At 40.2% G+C, this 17,066-nt stretch overlaps 1 protein-coding gene across 4 annotated transcripts in view; it reads right to left on the bottom strand.

The window, feature by feature from the left end:
- LOC124392249 (tenascin) overlaps positions 1-16,755 on the bottom strand; it is a 38,650-nt gene extending 21,895 nt beyond the window's left edge. For all 4 annotated transcript variants that reach the window (XR_006927135.1, XM_046859034.1, XM_046859035.1 and 1 more), the window contains exons 1-5: positions 16,620-16,755; positions 12,507-12,541; positions 11,923-12,397; positions 7,283-8,839; positions 5,444-5,559 (exon numbers count right to left, since the gene is read on the bottom strand). Coding sequence is in view for 3 of the 4 variants with exons in the window: in XM_046859034.1 (XP_046714990.1) it covers positions 5,444-5,559; positions 7,283-8,839; positions 11,923-12,271 (2,022 nt within the window). In the remaining variant the exon portion in view is untranslated. The remainder of the gene's footprint in view (positions 1-5,443; positions 5,560-7,282; positions 8,840-11,922; positions 12,398-12,506; positions 12,542-16,619) is intronic.
- Positions 16,756-17,066: the final 311 nt, after the last annotated feature.

Here is a 17,066-nt window from a genome sequence, read left to right as displayed (position 1 = left end):
TTCCTGCGCCAGATACGTCATACCTCATGGAGATAAAAGTTTCACCATGTGGAGCGGCGTTACTTTTCCTGCCTCGGATTGGCTCGTCTGATTTATACCCGGCGAGGATTGAGAACACATGCTGGAGAAACGAGGGATTTGCTCAAATTGCCCTGTAACATGGAGACCTTGTTAACGAAGTGTGTGGAGATAAGAGAGCAGCAGACTGTCAGACGTCATCAAGCCACGTTTTAATGATCTGTTTCGAGCTGATTAGCATTGTTCTTCAGAACCGCCAAGATCTTAACGAGAGCTGCACACCAGATTACACCATTTCTATTCAAACCGAAGGAAATGAGGAGCAGCGCTTGAGTCCTGTTCAAGAGAAGAGAAGGTTCTACAGGAGAACGTGGAAAATGTTAGGAAGGAGTTTGTGTTATCATTAGAAATTTATCTGAATCTGTTATCATTAAAAGCCTCCTCAGTGGTACTGAGGTCCTGATAATGGACTAATCTCAAATTCCTGCTCCACCAAATAAAGAGCTGCCGATTAAATATCAAATAAAAGTATAAGTTTATTGAATGAACATAACAGAAATACATTCTTGTCCACTGTTTAAGGTTCTATACCAGTGCAATGTATATCAACTCTGGAGCTTCTACACAGAACCACACATCAGAGAAGATCTTAAATACAGCTTCAGGTGGAGATTCAAGGAATCTCAGATGATCCACAGAACCATTATGCACAAAGCCAGCTTCATGAAGATCTGCTTTCCATGGGTTGGAGTGGAAGATATCCTGCTATAGAGCTATTGAACAGCTTTTGGATGAATGTTAACACTGACTGCACCCCAGAAACCTTCTGATCTTCTCACCTACATGACTACCTGACTTTACTCCTTGTAGCTGAATGAATCTCCATAAACCTCCACAAAATCTAGTGGAGCTTCTTCCCAAAAGAGTACAATGATAACAGCACATGGAGACTAAATGTGAACTAAGAAGTTCATAAAGTATCTACCAATCTAATGGTTAGGTGTCATGTTGGCCTTGTAGTGTACGTATGATTTACTGCTTTGAAAGGAGAATTAAACCTTCTAAAATGATCAGATGCTCTAAGGGTTCTTTGGTTCTCTCTTCAGTAGAACCCCTAAAGGTGCTGTGTAGGACCGTACCATCTCCATGATTAATGAGGTTAAATGATGGGTTCTCTATGTTCTCAGTGTAGTGTAGGCCGGTCGAGTTGATTACGTGAAGCTTCATGTCATTAAACAATGACTTCTTCAGAAGAGAAGCTGGAGAATCAGAGGTTCACAGGTTTCTGCGTCTCCACCATGTCAGAGAGATCTAATCTAATCAGGTCCATACCACGTTCCTGAGCACGGCCTTTATCTCCGCCATCTTTCTGCTCCTCATTTCCGCTCTTCGCTTCGCTCTCTGTGCAACAAATGTACAATTCCACAACAGTGTGTGTTCGTGCCGGTGTAATCTGCACTCTGTGTGGACCGTGTGCCAAACAGATGTTGTGGGAGGTCGTGGTGTTTATCAGCACTGCGGTTCTCCTGACACATGACTGATATGTAGAACATCTCCTGAGGTCTGGCCTGGATTTATGTGAGGATCTGCTCTTGATAGCAGCATTGGAGTGAACTTTAAGCGATCTCCTCCATCAGCGTTAAAGACTCATGATCCATACTCAGAGCACTAATAAATCCTGAGAAGATTCCCCTTAATCACCGAACTTCCCCCTGAATGGAGGATCAGGGAGCAAGTTACAGAATCCTGAGCGAAGGAATCAAATGTCTCTCTCACACACACACACACACACACACACACACACACACACACACACACACTGGCATCAGATGTCTGAAGCAGTAAATCCTCCCTCCTGCTCGCTCTGATATGAGGAAGGAGATGATGTTTATTTCCACTGCTGCATTTTTCCTTCACTCCGGCTGTAAACTCTACAGAATCACATCTCCATCTCACTGCTTCTCTCTGCTTCTCACTGATTCTCATTGCTTCTCTCTCCATCTCACTGCTTCTCACTGCTTCTCACTGCTTCTCTCTGCTTCTCTCTGTTTCTCACTGCTTTTCTCTCCAACTCACTGCTTCTCTCTGCTTCTCACTGCTTCTCACTGCTTCTCTCTCCATCTCTCTGCTTCTCTCTCCATCTCATTGCTTCTCACTGCTTCTCTCTCCATCTCTCTGCTTCTCTCTCCATCTCACTGCTTCTCACTGCTTCTCTCTCCATCTCTGCTTCTCTCTCCATCTCACTGCTTCTCACTGCTTCTCTCCATCTCTCTCCATCTCACTGCTTCTCTCTGCTTCTCACTGCTTCTCACTGTCTTTATATCTATAAGGTCAGGTTTTTGTGACGTTCTCCTCTTTCTCCACTTCTGATTGGTTGCATACCACAGCGCTTCTTCTCAATCTCCTCCTCTTTTCCTGTTCTTCATGCTCTTTCAGTTTCCTTCACTTGTTTTTCATCTTCTTTTCTTTATTCATCTCTTAATTTTTTATCTTCTTCTTTCCTTCATCTTCTTGTTCATATTCTTCTCAATCTCCTCTTCTTTTCCTGTCCTTTATTCATCTCCTATTGTTTTTATCTTCTTCTTCCTCATCCTCTTCTTCTTCTACTTCTTCTTCTTCTTCTACTTCTTTTTCTTCATCTCATTCACGTCTTCCTTTTTCTGTTCTTTTTGTTCTTCTATTTTCTCACTCTCCTCCAATGTTTTCTTGTTTTTTCAACAAGTTTTTCTTCCTTCTCATCCTCATTTTATCTTCATTTTGTTCTTTTTAACGTTCTTTTATTTTCTTCTTCTCCTTTTCATTTTCTTCTTCTTTTCTTCTTCTTCTTCTTCTTCTTCCTTAGTCTCCTCCTTGTCTTTTTGTTCCTTTTCTAAATTTTTCTTTTTCTCCTCAATGTCCTACTGTAAAGACTGAAAAGAAGAAGAAGAGGTTTCCCCTGTTCTTCTTTGTTCTTTTTTCTCAGTCACCTCCTCATCTTTTATCTTCATCTTCTTCTTTTTTCTTTATTGTTCTTCTACTCAATTTCTCCTTTTCCTCATTTTCTTCTTCTTCTCAGTCTCCTCCTTTTTTGCATCATTGTCTTCTTTTTTATCTTCTCCTTCTTCTTCTTTTTCTCATGTTTATATGTATTATTAGTATTTTGCAGGATTTATAAACTAAAAGATAAATGAGTTCATTAAACAGATTATTTAATGAAATGATTTCTTTTACTCTCACTGTGAAGCTCCTGCAGTGTGAAATCAGTCGTGTGTGAAAATAAACATCATCGTTGCTGCTGCTGTAAAATAGTAAAAACCTCTGTAATCCAGCTGTTCTCCATCTAATAAAAAAAAAACCCTGAAAACAACAATCCCGTGTTATTCCGATTCCGTTTAGCTCATAAATCTGCTCGTTTAAACGTCTAAACTCGTGGGAATTCGTTCTTTTATTTCAATCCGTGGCAATTCAGAAGTGGGTTGTAAAAATGGTGCCATGACCCAGAGTCGCTCCCAAACACCTTCTACCCCCTGCTGGAACACATCTGTACAGCAGCACTTTATGCACCCAGGAGACAAAGGAAAAGAAACGGGCGTGTGAAGTGAAACACTGCAGGAAGACGTTGTGAATGTGTGTAATGGTTTCGCTGGAAAGGATTAAAGCACAGAAATAGAAGAGAAGAAATCCCAAGTGTGTGTTCCTGAAGAGCTGTTCATTTTCTTTCTGCGTTTCTTCTTTACTTTCAGTTTTTGCTTCATAATTAGATTCATGTCCTCTTGTTTCATTTAGAATGCATCCTTCTTTTTTTTTGCTCCTTATGTTTCTGTTTTAGATTTTCTTTTCTGGTATCTGGACTGTCTTAAGCTCAGGTTGTGTTTATGTCAAAAATCTCTTCTGTGTTTCTTCTGTCTTCAAACTTCGGCCATATTACTTCGATTAAAGCCGCACTCATCCGCTCGTCCCTTCACCCTGCTGATAGTGATGTTTATAAATAAAATGAAGATATTTGGTGGAAGCTTGTAGAGAGTTAAAGCAATCGGAGTGTGTAGATCTCTCGTGTGCCGTGTTGAATGTGAGACGAGATGTTGAACACCTTCTGCGCTTAGCTAACTACCTCTAGAACAGTGTTCTGCTAAGGTAAGAGCTGTGAGCAGGTTGCCAGCATTTTTCACACACAGCAAATGAAGAGCAAGGCGTTTAGTGGGAAATGTAAAACAGTAGGTTTGGGGGTGGAGCTTTTTGTGTCTGGTTCAAAGAGTAAACAAAGAGTTTGTTTAAAATAAATGATCAGAGTACAATTTAATCCACTTGTGCAAAAGGAACGTGCAGAGTGGTGTTTTTCAGTAAGCAGCTACATGGTAAAGTTAAGGGTCTGGGTTATGGATCAGAAGTTTGAGGGTTCAAGCTCTGGTATCACCAAGCTTTCACTCTTGGGGTCCTTGAGCAAGGCCCTTAACCCTCTGTACTATTGAATAGTACAAATCAGTTGAGGATGAGGTTATAACAGGTCAAACCCTCACAGCGGTTTGATTACTGCATTGTGTGCACTTGCTATGATTCGTGTTGTTCTGAAGTTGGAAGCTAACACACTTCCACACAGACAGGTGCTGTACGCTACATGTGCTTCTATTCAGTGGTTTCCTGACTGAAAGTTTATGTGACAGGAAGTGGTTTGTGGTAAACCAGAAATATGGGAGTCGGTGATGAGGAAACGGAATAAGAGTGTAAGAGAAGAAGAGAAGAAGCAATCAGTTCCACACACTTGGTATGAGGCTGAATATGAAGTTTCGTGAAATCACTGTGCATTTGAATGTTCTGATCATAAACAACAAACAAAAATGTTCTAGATCACTCTTAGGGTTGCAAAGGGGTGGCAAATTTCAGGTCCATGGGAACATTATCCTAGGGAATTTCAGAAATATTCCAAGTTGGAAACTTCGAAATTTGAAACACCATAAAAACATAAATATAAAAATTTGTTTGGTCATAAACTAAAGCATACAAACTAATACAGATTTAAACAAATTAAATTTTTGACTAGAAGTTTTAAACATAAATTGATGTATTATTTATGTGATTTACATGAAAACTTACTTTATATTAATTTATGTGCAGGACTGTAGAAAAGATGTGTATTATGGATGAATGCACAGTGCCTGTAGGGGGCGTGGCTTCAGTAACCATGCAGGTAAATGTGCAGGTAGAAATTCAACTTCATGAAATCTGGTTGATTATCCTGCAAGATTTTTTTTTCAACTACATTATGTTCCCTGTTATAGGCAAACCAGCAATTTTGTAAATTTCCAGTTTATTCCCCTTTAATTCCCAATGGAAAGTTTCCAGGCTTTTTTTTCCAACCCTAATTACACCTCTTTACTCCCCATACACACAAGTGGAGGTAGAGGACATCAGTGAGAGTTTGGGAGAGAAGTTTAGATTTGTTGGTTACCTCGCTGGTGAAGGTGATGCGGTACGTGTTGTACTGCACTGCAGGTGGAGTCCAGAAAAGTGTAACTGAAGATTCAGTGATGTTTCTGGCACTGAGGTGAGACACAGCAATCAGAGCTGAAAGGAAAGCAAGATGGAGAAAGAGAAAATGAATCATTAAGATAATCAGCATTACACTTGTTCCATCCCAGGTGTGAATCTTTAGCTATTCTAACATTGTTGTCTATACATTTTGCAGCTTGTAGTAACTACTATACTGTATATTAAATATAGTTTCTTTATGGTCCACTTCTGGTGTAAACCTCACATGGGCCTGAAATAGGACCCTTCTGTTATGCTGCACTGTTTTGTGGGATTTTTGCATTGGCTTATTTTCAAAATCCTGCAGACCCATCTGCCCCTCATCACCCTTTAATACTATTAACCTCAGAGAAACACTGCAACAATGGGCCAATGCTTCTGTCCTTTGTCTACATCCTTTCTGCAGCACCAAAACCCAGGTTTGTCTCTGTCCCTTAATGATTCTTTTCAGCTGAGTCTCTTTTCTCTGGTTCTTCAGCTTTTCCCTGTCACATCTCTGCTCATGCACCTGGCTTCATCTGGCGTCCTGCTCAATCTTCCTTTGCCACAATGATTCATCCTCTTTAATGTCATTATTTACTCCATCTTTGGCCTAGGTCAGAACCTGACCTGAAACCAGCCTTGCTTCTAATGATTAAGATTTATTTCTTAAGTATTATTTTCAGATCCTGAACCTTTTCCAGCAAATGGTTCACTCATCTTCTCCAGCTTTACCTCTGTCTCTCTTCCTTCTTCAAAATCAAGCTCAAGCTGTTATCTGGTTTATATCCATAAGATAAAGTTCACATTGTACCTCTTTTACTTATATAATGGTCTGACTCCTCTCCTTCCCCAAGAAAAAGTTCAGACTCCTATTCAGCTCAATTCCACTCTTCCACTCAACTCAAAATAGAAGTTCACTTTCTTTCTTTTTTCTTTCAAGCTTCTGCTGTGGGATAGTTGAGCCAAAGTGGTTTCCAGCACTTTACTTGACAGCAAAGTGAAATTCTTTCTTCTCATATCCTGGTGATGTTAGGAAGCTGGGGTCAGAGTGCAGAGTCAGACATAATACAACACCCCTGGAGCACAGAGGGTAAAGGACCTTGCTCAAGGGCCCCAAGAGAAGCAACTTAGTGATACTGGGGCTTGAACCCTCAACCTTCTGAACAGTAACCCAGAGCCTTATCCATCTTCCAATAGGAATAGGATATTAATCATTAGTTTAGTGCCACATGCTTCAAAGCTGCTACATGTGGGCACTTTAGCAAGACCCCTAACCCAATATGCTCTAGCGATATCTGATCCTGTGTAACCTTTGTATCCTTTGTAACAGCCTTGTGAATTTGCATATGGAAAAGTGATCTATCTATTATCCACAAAGTTCTGTTCCTGCCATGTCCTGCTCCTCATACTTGCATCTGTTCCAGGTCAAGTTCTTAAGGCTTTACACTATTTGTGCAGATCTTGCACTGGGCTCAGTATCAGTCTGTGCTCCCTGGACCAGTCTTAATACGTATCCACCCCCAAGTATTTATTCATTTGTAATACACCCTTAGTGTGACTTACATTTCATACGACTGAGCAGTTAAGAGGTTAAGGGCCTTGCTCAGGGGCCCAGGAGTGGCAGCTTGGTGTGGCTGGGATTTAAATTTATGATTCCCATTTATCTGCTTCTGGTTTTCAAATAGTGCCTATTTATCAATTACAACCTCACCTTTATTATACATAATTACAAACCGCTTGGTGTATCTGGTTTAGTGTAAACACAGATCAATCTTACCTGTTGCACAGTCAGGTCCTGCGAATCCGTCCGTACACTCACTGCAGTCTGGCTCAGCAAATTTAGGATTACACACACATTTGCCGTTCACACATCTCCCTCTGTTGCTGCAGTTATTTAGGCAGGTCTTGGTGGAACAGTCTGGTCCAGTGAAGCCGACTTCACACACACATTGCCCGTTCACACACCTGCCTTTGTTGTTGCAATTTCCGGGGCAGGTCTTTTCAGAGCAGTCTGGTCCTGTGAATCCATCATCACACACACACTTCCCATTCACACACCTGCCTTTGTTGCTGCAGTTGTTGGGGCAGGTCTTTTCAGAGCAGTCTGGTCCTGTGAATCCAGCATCACATACACACTTCCCATTCACACACCTGCCTTTGTTTTTGCAATTTCCAGGGCAGGTCTTTTCCGAACAGTCCAGGCCTGTAAAACCTTCATTACACACACACTTCCCATTCACACACCTGCCTTTATTGTTGCAATTTCCGGGGCAGGTCTTTTCAGAGCAGTCTAGACCTGTGAATCCAGGATTGCAAACACACTTTCCATCCACACATCTTCCTTTATTTTTGCAATTTCTGGGGCAGGTCTTTTCAGAACAGTCCAGACCTGTAAAACCTTCATCACACACACACTTCCCATTCACACAACTGCCTTTGTTGTTGCAATTTCCGGGGCAGGTCTTTTCAGAGCAGTCTAGACCTGTGAATCCAGAATTGCAAACACACTTTCCATCCACACATCTTCCTTTATTGTTGCAATTTCCGGGACAGGTCTTTTCAGAGCAGTCTAGACCTGTGAATCCAGAATTGCAAACACACTTTCCATCCACACATCTTCCTTTATTGTTGCAATTTCCGGGGCAGGTCTTTTCAGAACAGTCCAGACCTGTGAATCCGGAATTGCAAAAACATTTTCCATCCACGCATCTTCCTTTATTGTTGCAATTTCTGGGGCAGGACTTTTCCGAACAGTCCAGACCTGTAAATCCAGCATCACACACACACTTCCCATTCACACATCTTCCCTTATTGTTGCAATTTTTGGGGCAGGACCTTTCCGAACAGTCCGGACCTGTAAATTCCGGATTGCACACACACTTTCCATCCACACACCTGCCTTTGTTGTTGCAGTTTCCAGGACAGGACTTTTCAGAACAATCTGGACCTGTGAATCCAGCAACACACACACACTTCCCATTCACACATCGTCCTTTATTGTTGCAGTTCCCAGGACACTGTACAATTGAGCAGTCTGAACCTGTGAATCCTGCATTGCACACACACTTTCCGTTCACACACCTGCCATTGTTGCTGCAATTATTGGGACATGTTTTAACGGAGCAGTCTGGTCCAGCAAAACCAGGATCACACACACACTTGCCGTTGACGCACTTCCCCTTGTTGCTGCAGTCTCCGGGGCAGTCAGGAACACTGCAGTCAGGTCCACTGAATCCAGCAAAGCACACACACTTCCCATCAATGCAGCGACCCTGGTCATTGCAGTCGTTCAGACACTCATCTGTTGGGGGACGGACAGTGCTGCAGCCCACTCCTACAACACACACATTTCTGCTCTATAAGGATTATGAGGCAACACATCTGCTCACATGCCATTGTGTTTTTGAAAGCTTACTCTAAGGGGTTGCTCAATAAACGTCTATCTGTATTTCTTCTTGTGCAACTAAATACCTCTGAACATCTGTGAGTTCCTTGCTGTACATCTGCTTAATTTTTTTCTTTTATACCTCTGAAGGAAATCTTATGATCTAACCTGGCCACATCTCCATGTCTTTAACACCATTATGGAGTTTCCCCCCCAACTTCCCTTTGAGCTTAAGGCTGTTTTGTCATTCCATTGGCTGGAGTTTGGAAAGCTGTAAGGTGCGTTGAAGCGAAGAAAGATGCAAGTCGGAAAACTCATTAGATTTAATACGAATTTAATAAGGGCACAGCACTGATGATCATCATCATGAAAGTTCATTGCAGGGGTCATAGAACAGGCATCCAACATGAAACAGATGAGAATCAAAGCAGGAGAGAAGATGGAAACAAGGCACAGACGCAAGGTAACAAAAGCATGATGTGAAGACACAATGGGGTATTAATGGGCAAACTCATCAAGAGCTAACACCAAACAGCTGGACACAATCAAGGAACCAGTAAATGGCTGACCAGCAGAAAGACAGAACTAAAAACAAAAAAAAACAACCCATGTTGTTTCCATGGTAACAACAATGCAAGAGGGTGGTTGGGAGTCTAAGACAGTTTTATATTAATGTGCTCATTCTAATATACAACTTCAATTCCAAAAGATTTGGGTGCCGAATGAATTGCAAATCTTACAAATCAATAGAACAATAAATTAGAATAGAATAGAACAGTAGAACAAAAAAGAACATATGAAAAAATAAGGTCATTTTGAATTTGATGGCTGCAAAAAGTTGTTACAGGGCCGTGTTTCCCACAGTGTAGCATCACGTCTTCTGTCCGTTTACATTTGAGAACTGAAGAGAGCAATTCCTGAAGTTTTAGCAGAAGAATGTTGTGCCATATGTGACTGATACGGGATTCTAGCTGCTTAACAGTTCTGGGTTTCCTTTGTTGTGTTTTTTGTTTCATGATTTTTCAAATGGTGAAATGTCTAGACTGCAGACAGTCAGTTCAGCACCCAGACTCTTCTACTACAAAGTCATGCTGTTGCAGTTAACAATGTCTTGCTTAAATAGTTTTGACTTAAACTTGAAAATACTTTAATTACTTTAATATGAACTGTCAATATCTTCAATACTCATCCATACTTTCTACTTTCTTCTTTTCTTTATTTATCTACTTTATTATTTTTTTTTATCCTTATATTTCTTTTTTTTTTTTCATGATTAAATGTTGAACAGTAGTATATAACATTTTAGTGCACGTCATACTCTCATACTTCTGGATGGAAGCAATTGTTACTCTAAAACCTGTATATAGCGTTGAGCATTGATGGAGCTTTTCTTTTTTATGCATGCTGATAATGAGCCAGATGATCCCTCTCCTCTTTAGTCTGAAGGACGTGGTTTTCATGGTTTCCAAAAAGACATTCAAATTTCGAATGCTCTGGTCACAGAACAGTTTTTCCACTTTACCTCAGTATATTTGAAATGAGCTTCGGCCCAGAGAGGATGGTGGTGTTTCTGGATCATGTTCACTCATGCCTTCTTCTTTGCATGATAGAGATTTAAGCTGCATTTGTGGATGACATGCAAACTGTGTTCATAGACAATGATTTCTGTAGGTGTTAATGATCCCTTGTAGTGATTTCCATTACAGAATCATGACTGTTTTAAATGCAGTGGCTCCTGAGGGCCAGAAAATCACCATCCAATATTGATTTTCATTCTTGTCCTTTGTGCACAAAGATTTTTGCAGAAACTTGGAAACTTTTTTTGATATGTTCTGTAAATGATAAGATATTAAACTGTTTTGCAATTTGATGTTAAGGATTCACAGATGATTGGTGAAGTTTTGCCATCTTTATTCTGAGAGTCTCTGCCTCTCTAAGATACACTGTTTATACCTCAATCATCTCACTGACCTGCTGTTAATTAACCTCATTAGTTTTAAAATGTTTCTCCCGCTGTTTCATTTCAATAACATTTACTTTTTCCAGACTTTTGTGGCTCCGTCCCAAGATTATTTAAGGCATGTTTCAGCCATCAAATTCAAAATGACCTTATTTTTTCCATTTGATATGTTTTTAATGTTCTATTCAAAAATAATTGTGTTCTGTTTTTATTCACATTTTGCACAGTGGCCCAACTTTTGTAGGAATTGGGGTTGTACCCTTCTTTTTATAGTAACAGCTAAGGGACACTAAAAATTTGTGGAATTTGGTAGCTGCTACTTAAATTTAGCAATTCATTTTACTAGCAGGTGAGAGTGAAGGGCCTTGCTCAGGGGCCCAGCAGTGCCAGTGTGGTTTTGAACTGAAAACATTCTGATCAGAAGTCCAACATCTGCTGGGGAATGAAATACAGTTTACAGCTGCGATAGCATCAGTGAAAACAGGAGTGTAAGTAGATAAAAGTAATATTTGGCTCTTTTATTGTAAAGTCTGCCAGGTTCCCTGGTGGTCTAGTGGTTAGGATGAGGCGCTCTCACCGCCGCTGCGATCCCTGTTCAGGGAACCAACCCCAGCCATTAGGGATTCACAAGTCAGGTCACTCTTAGTGCCGGTCCGAAAGCCCAGATAAATGGGAAGGGTTGCGTTAGGAAGGACATCCAGCATAAAAACATGTGCCGAATCAAACACATGGATCATGAATACGGATTATCCACTGTGGCGCCCCCTAATGGAAAAAGCCGGAGGTTTTTAAAAAAAATTATTATAAAGTCTGCCAGATTCCTGAGGTATAAGAGACATTTGGTGACCTGTAGGAAAATAATCACCTGTGGAGAAACCAGTATCAGTAACTCTGCATCATTATTTGTCTAAAGAAGCAGGACATGGAATAAAATGAAGTCCTATCCAATTGAATTCTAATTCTAATTTATTTAATGCTTAAAGTGGAAACTAGTGCTCATAAGTTAACACACTCTACACTCAGTGAGGTCATGGTAAGAACATCAGCGTGATCCTGGGCATTTCTACTTTACCTTGACTTTGCTGTGAAGTGCAGCAGCCTCCATTTAGACCTCCACATTTCTCCCTGAGTTCTGAAACCTCCCTTTCAAGAGCTTCGATTCGCTCGTTAACAGCTGCGAATTCAGACTGACAGCAAGAACCGGATCCAGTACTCGGAACCAGACGAATCCGGTGGGTCAGAACCAGAGGAGAACCGGGTGTCAGGTCAAACTCCTGACCTTCGATTGCATTGGGGTCAGAAATACAGCGTTCTGATACCACCAGTTTGACTGGCTGGGACTCAGAGGCAACAGATGCACCATGGGAAAGCAGGGCAGGGTTTGGGATGAGGAAGAGGAAGAGGTGCAAGAGGAAGGGCATTGTGGCTCAGAATCAGAAATGCAGAAAAGTTTCTGTTTGAATTTTCAAGTAGTTCCTGATTGTATTTGACTCAGAATCCTGGAACTTTGTTGCTCTGTGTTTCTTCTTCGAGCTCCACCTCAGAGCCTGCAATAATAATAATAATAATAATAATAATAATAATAATAATAATAATAATAATAATAATAATAATAAAGTGTGTGCTGCAGAAACATGCTCAGACTCTGTAACTGACCTCAATCCGTCCTCCTGATTCTTTATTCTCAGTGTCTGTGGGAGGAAAATGGAAATTAGAGACACAAAGATCAGTATTATAGGGAAATAAAGCAACACACACACACACACACACACACACACACACACACACACACACACACACACACACACACTGTATACACTATTTTGTGCTGAACTTCCCACACAGCTGAAACAATCAGTCCTGAATAAAGGACATTTAAAAATCTGTAAAAAAAAAAAAAAAAAAGTCTCAGTGGCCTTAAACACTAAATCCATTACTGAACTCTTTCTTCTCTCTCTCTCTCTCCTCTCTCTCTCTCTCTCTCCTCTCTCTCTCTCTCTCTCTCTCTCTCTCTCTCCTCCCTCTCTCTCTCTCTCTCTCTCTCTCTCTCTATCTTCTCAGGACATTATGCTGTGCCCTGTGCCCCGTGCCCCCCGCATGCCCCTGTGAGTGGTATTGGTGTGTTTGACTTTTGCCCCGTGACCTTTGTGGTAGATTTACAGCAGGAGTGTGAAAGGGCAGAAGATTCCCAGGTCACGTGGCGCCGGAGGGGTAATTAGTGCATGGCATGTCTTAATTACACCTTTATTACACCAACCTCATCTACAGCTGCTAGAACACTGAGCCTGTAACCCACTGGTACAACAACATCACACATCACACATCACACATCACACACATCTCATCTCACATCACACATCACACACATCTCACATCACATCACATCTCATCTCATCACACATCACACACATCTCATCTCACATCTCACACATCACATCTCATCTCATCACACATCACACATCTCACATCACATCACACATCTCACACATCTCACATCACACATCACACATCACATCTCACATCTCACACATCTCACATCTCACACATCTCATCTCATCACACATCACACATCTCACACATCTCACATCTCATCACACATCACACATCTCACACATCTCACATCACACATCACATCTCACATCTCACACATCTCACATCACACACATCTCATCTCACATCTCACATCTCACACATCTCACATCACATCACATACATCTCACACATCTCACATCACACATCACACATCTCATCTCACATCACACATCACACATCTCATCTCACATCACACATCACATCTCATCTCACATCACATCACATCTCACATCATCACATCTCATCTCACACATCATCACATCACACATCACATCTCACATCTCACATCACATCTCACATCTCACACATCTCACACATCTCACATCACACATCACACACATCTCATCTCACATCACACATCACACATCTCACATCTCATCTCACACATCTCACATCTCATCTCATCACATCTCACACATCTCACACATCTCACATCACACATCACACACATCTCACATCTCACATCACACATCACACATCTCACATCATCACACATCACATCTCACATCATCTCACATCACATCACACATCTCACATCTCACACATCTCACATCACACATCTCACATCTCACATCTCACATCTCACATCACATCTCACATCATCTCACACATCACATCTCACACATCTCATCACATCACACACATCTCACATCTCACATCTCACATCTCACACATCTCATCTCACATCACACATCACACATCTCACATCTCATCACATCACACATCACACATCTCACATCTCACATCACACATCTCACATCTCACATCTCACATCACACACATCTCATCTCACACATCTCACATCTCACATCATCTCACACATCTCATCACACATCACACATCTCACATCTCACATCACATCACACATCTCACATCTCACACATCTCACATCTCACATCACACATTTCACATCACACATCTCACATCTCACATCACACATCACATCTCACATCACATCACATCTCACATCTCACATCACACACATCTCATCACATCACATCACACATCTCACATCACACACATCTCACATCTCACATCACACATCTCACACATCTCACACATCTCACATCACACACATCTCACACATCTCACATCACACATCTCATCACATCTCACATCATCACACATCACATCTCACACACATCTCACATCACACACATCTCACACATCTCACATCACATCGCTCACCTCATACTCCTCAATTCTGTAAAGATGCTTTGAGACACAGTCTGTTATGAAAATTACAATAGAAATAAACTTTACAATTAAATCATTTCTCTGTGAGATCAATAAAGTGCTCAGATTCTGAAACTTCAACAACGAGCCAATCGGAGTCAAACTCTTCAACAATCCTCTATTCTTATGAGAGAGTCAAGAAGGGAGACAAAGTTTATAGTGAAAGAGAGAGAGAGAGAAAGAAAGAGAGAGAGAGAGAGAGAGAGAGAAATAGAAAGAAAGAGAGAGAGAGAAGGATGAAGGAGGGAAACAAAGTGAAACAGCAGGTAATTCCATTTTTGGATTTCTGGAAACCTGCTGGCAAATTCTGCAGGCTAAACGAAGCACACACACACACACACACACACACACACACACACACACACACACACACACACATCACACACACACACACACACACACACGCACACACAAAATACACATCACACAAACAGACATACACGCATCACAAACACACACACACACACAAACACACACACACACACACACATCACACACAATCAATCACCCAGTCCATCATACAACTACACAATCAATCACACAGTCCATCACACAGCTACACAATCACACAACTACACAATCAATCACACAATCACCCACACATCTACACAATCAATCACTCAATCCATCACACATCTACACAATCAGTCACACAAGTACACACTCAGACACCTACACAACTACATAATCAATCACACAATTAATCACACAACTAAACAATCAAACAATTAATCACACAATTACACAACTACACAATCACTGAATAAAAACTAATCACTGGCCAACAGCTATAACAGTAATAGCAGTGTAGCTCCGCCCACAAGACTCACACACAGTCTCATTCCATTCTCTTACAATCCTTTATTCATGATTTTATTTATTTATTTTTTAGTGTTTGTTTAGGTCTCGTGCTCTCAGGTGTTTAATGCGTGGAGACGTTTCAGACCTGCGTTTATAATAATAATAATAATAATAATAATAACAATAATAATAATAATGATAAATATTTTTACTGATATGAAATATGAATAATAGATGATTATGATATAAAAAAGTAAAACCCGAGTGAATTTTAAATCAGAAGATAAACAGTGATGTAATGATTCAGTTTATTCCAATCTCACAATCAGTGTTTATAATAACAATAATTATATTATATTATCTCTTTATTACAGTACAGACTGACTCCAAATTGATCATTTATGTATTCAAAAACAAACAAAAATACAAACAATCAAACAAATACATAATATCTCAAAATCACAATAAATAGATGTTTGTTTGTTTGTTTGTTTTGTTTGTTTGTTGTTTGTTTTTTACCATTCTTTTTACAAGATTAATATAATTAAAATGAATAATGAATAAATGAATAGTTCATTAAAATCAAAAACAAAATACTTTAAAAAAAATGTATAAGAATGAACAGTTCATTCCCTTTGATCAGCTTTTTTTTTTTTAAAGACACGTCTTGTAAAGAACACGTTAGTGAGACGTCACAAAGCAAACACGTATAAATTCTCCAAAAAATATATAAATATCATTTAAAAGTGACTTGATTCATTACAGATATAAACTCATCAGTAAATATAATACATTTATAAACCTTTTGAAAGTTATTTATTTTTATTTTATTATTTATTTTATATTTTATATAATCGAATATATTTGATATTTGTTTGTTTATTTATTTTATTTGTTTATTTCATTATGGATGCCTTTATTTTCTCCCCGTATCTGAGGAGCTGCAGGAGGAGTATCGAAGACGATGTGAGAGTCTGAAGTGTAGAAAATAAAGAAATAAACACAGTGAGAGTCAAAGTTCTGATCCGATTCGATCCGATCTCAGGGGCATCACCCACCAAATAACCACAGCATGCAGGTCACCATGGTAACCACATACACTACGGCTAATAGGAATATTTTGGGATTTTTGGGACTTACCTGAGAAGAGAGGGATGCTCTCAGTCTGTCATTCCATCACCTCTTTCTGTATCTTCTGTCTCTTTCTCTTTTCATCTGTCCAGTCTCGGAGAGGACTGATGGACTGACTGAAACGAGTGAGAGGAGGGAAGAAGGGAATGAGAGAGAGAGAGAGAGAGAGAGAGAGAGAGAGAGAGGAGGGAAGCTATAAAGTTTTCTCATTCTTGAAGAATTTGTCCTCCCCCTGTTTTCCTCTCTCTCTCTCTCTCTCTCTCTCTCTCTCTCTGTGATGTAACTCGGTGAGGTTTTGCAGGTCCCCATGGGACGTTGGTTGGGTTTTGACTGAAAACATCTGATATTTGTTTGTCTTTAGACGAACTAACAGAAAACAATCTCAGACTCTTTCTTTCTTGTCTCTCCATCAACACACTCTTTTACACAACGTTTCTAAATTCACACTCAGTTCTT

Source organism: Silurus meridionalis, chromosome 10, assembly GCF_014805685.1.
Source record: "Silurus meridionalis isolate SWU-2019-XX chromosome 10, ASM1480568v1, whole genome shotgun sequence".
NCBI classification, from domain to species: domain Eukaryota; kingdom Metazoa; phylum Chordata; class Actinopteri; order Siluriformes; family Siluridae; genus Silurus; species Silurus meridionalis.
The sequence above is the reverse complement of the archived record's forward strand: the minus strand, read 5'-3'. Positions and strand labels throughout refer to the sequence as shown.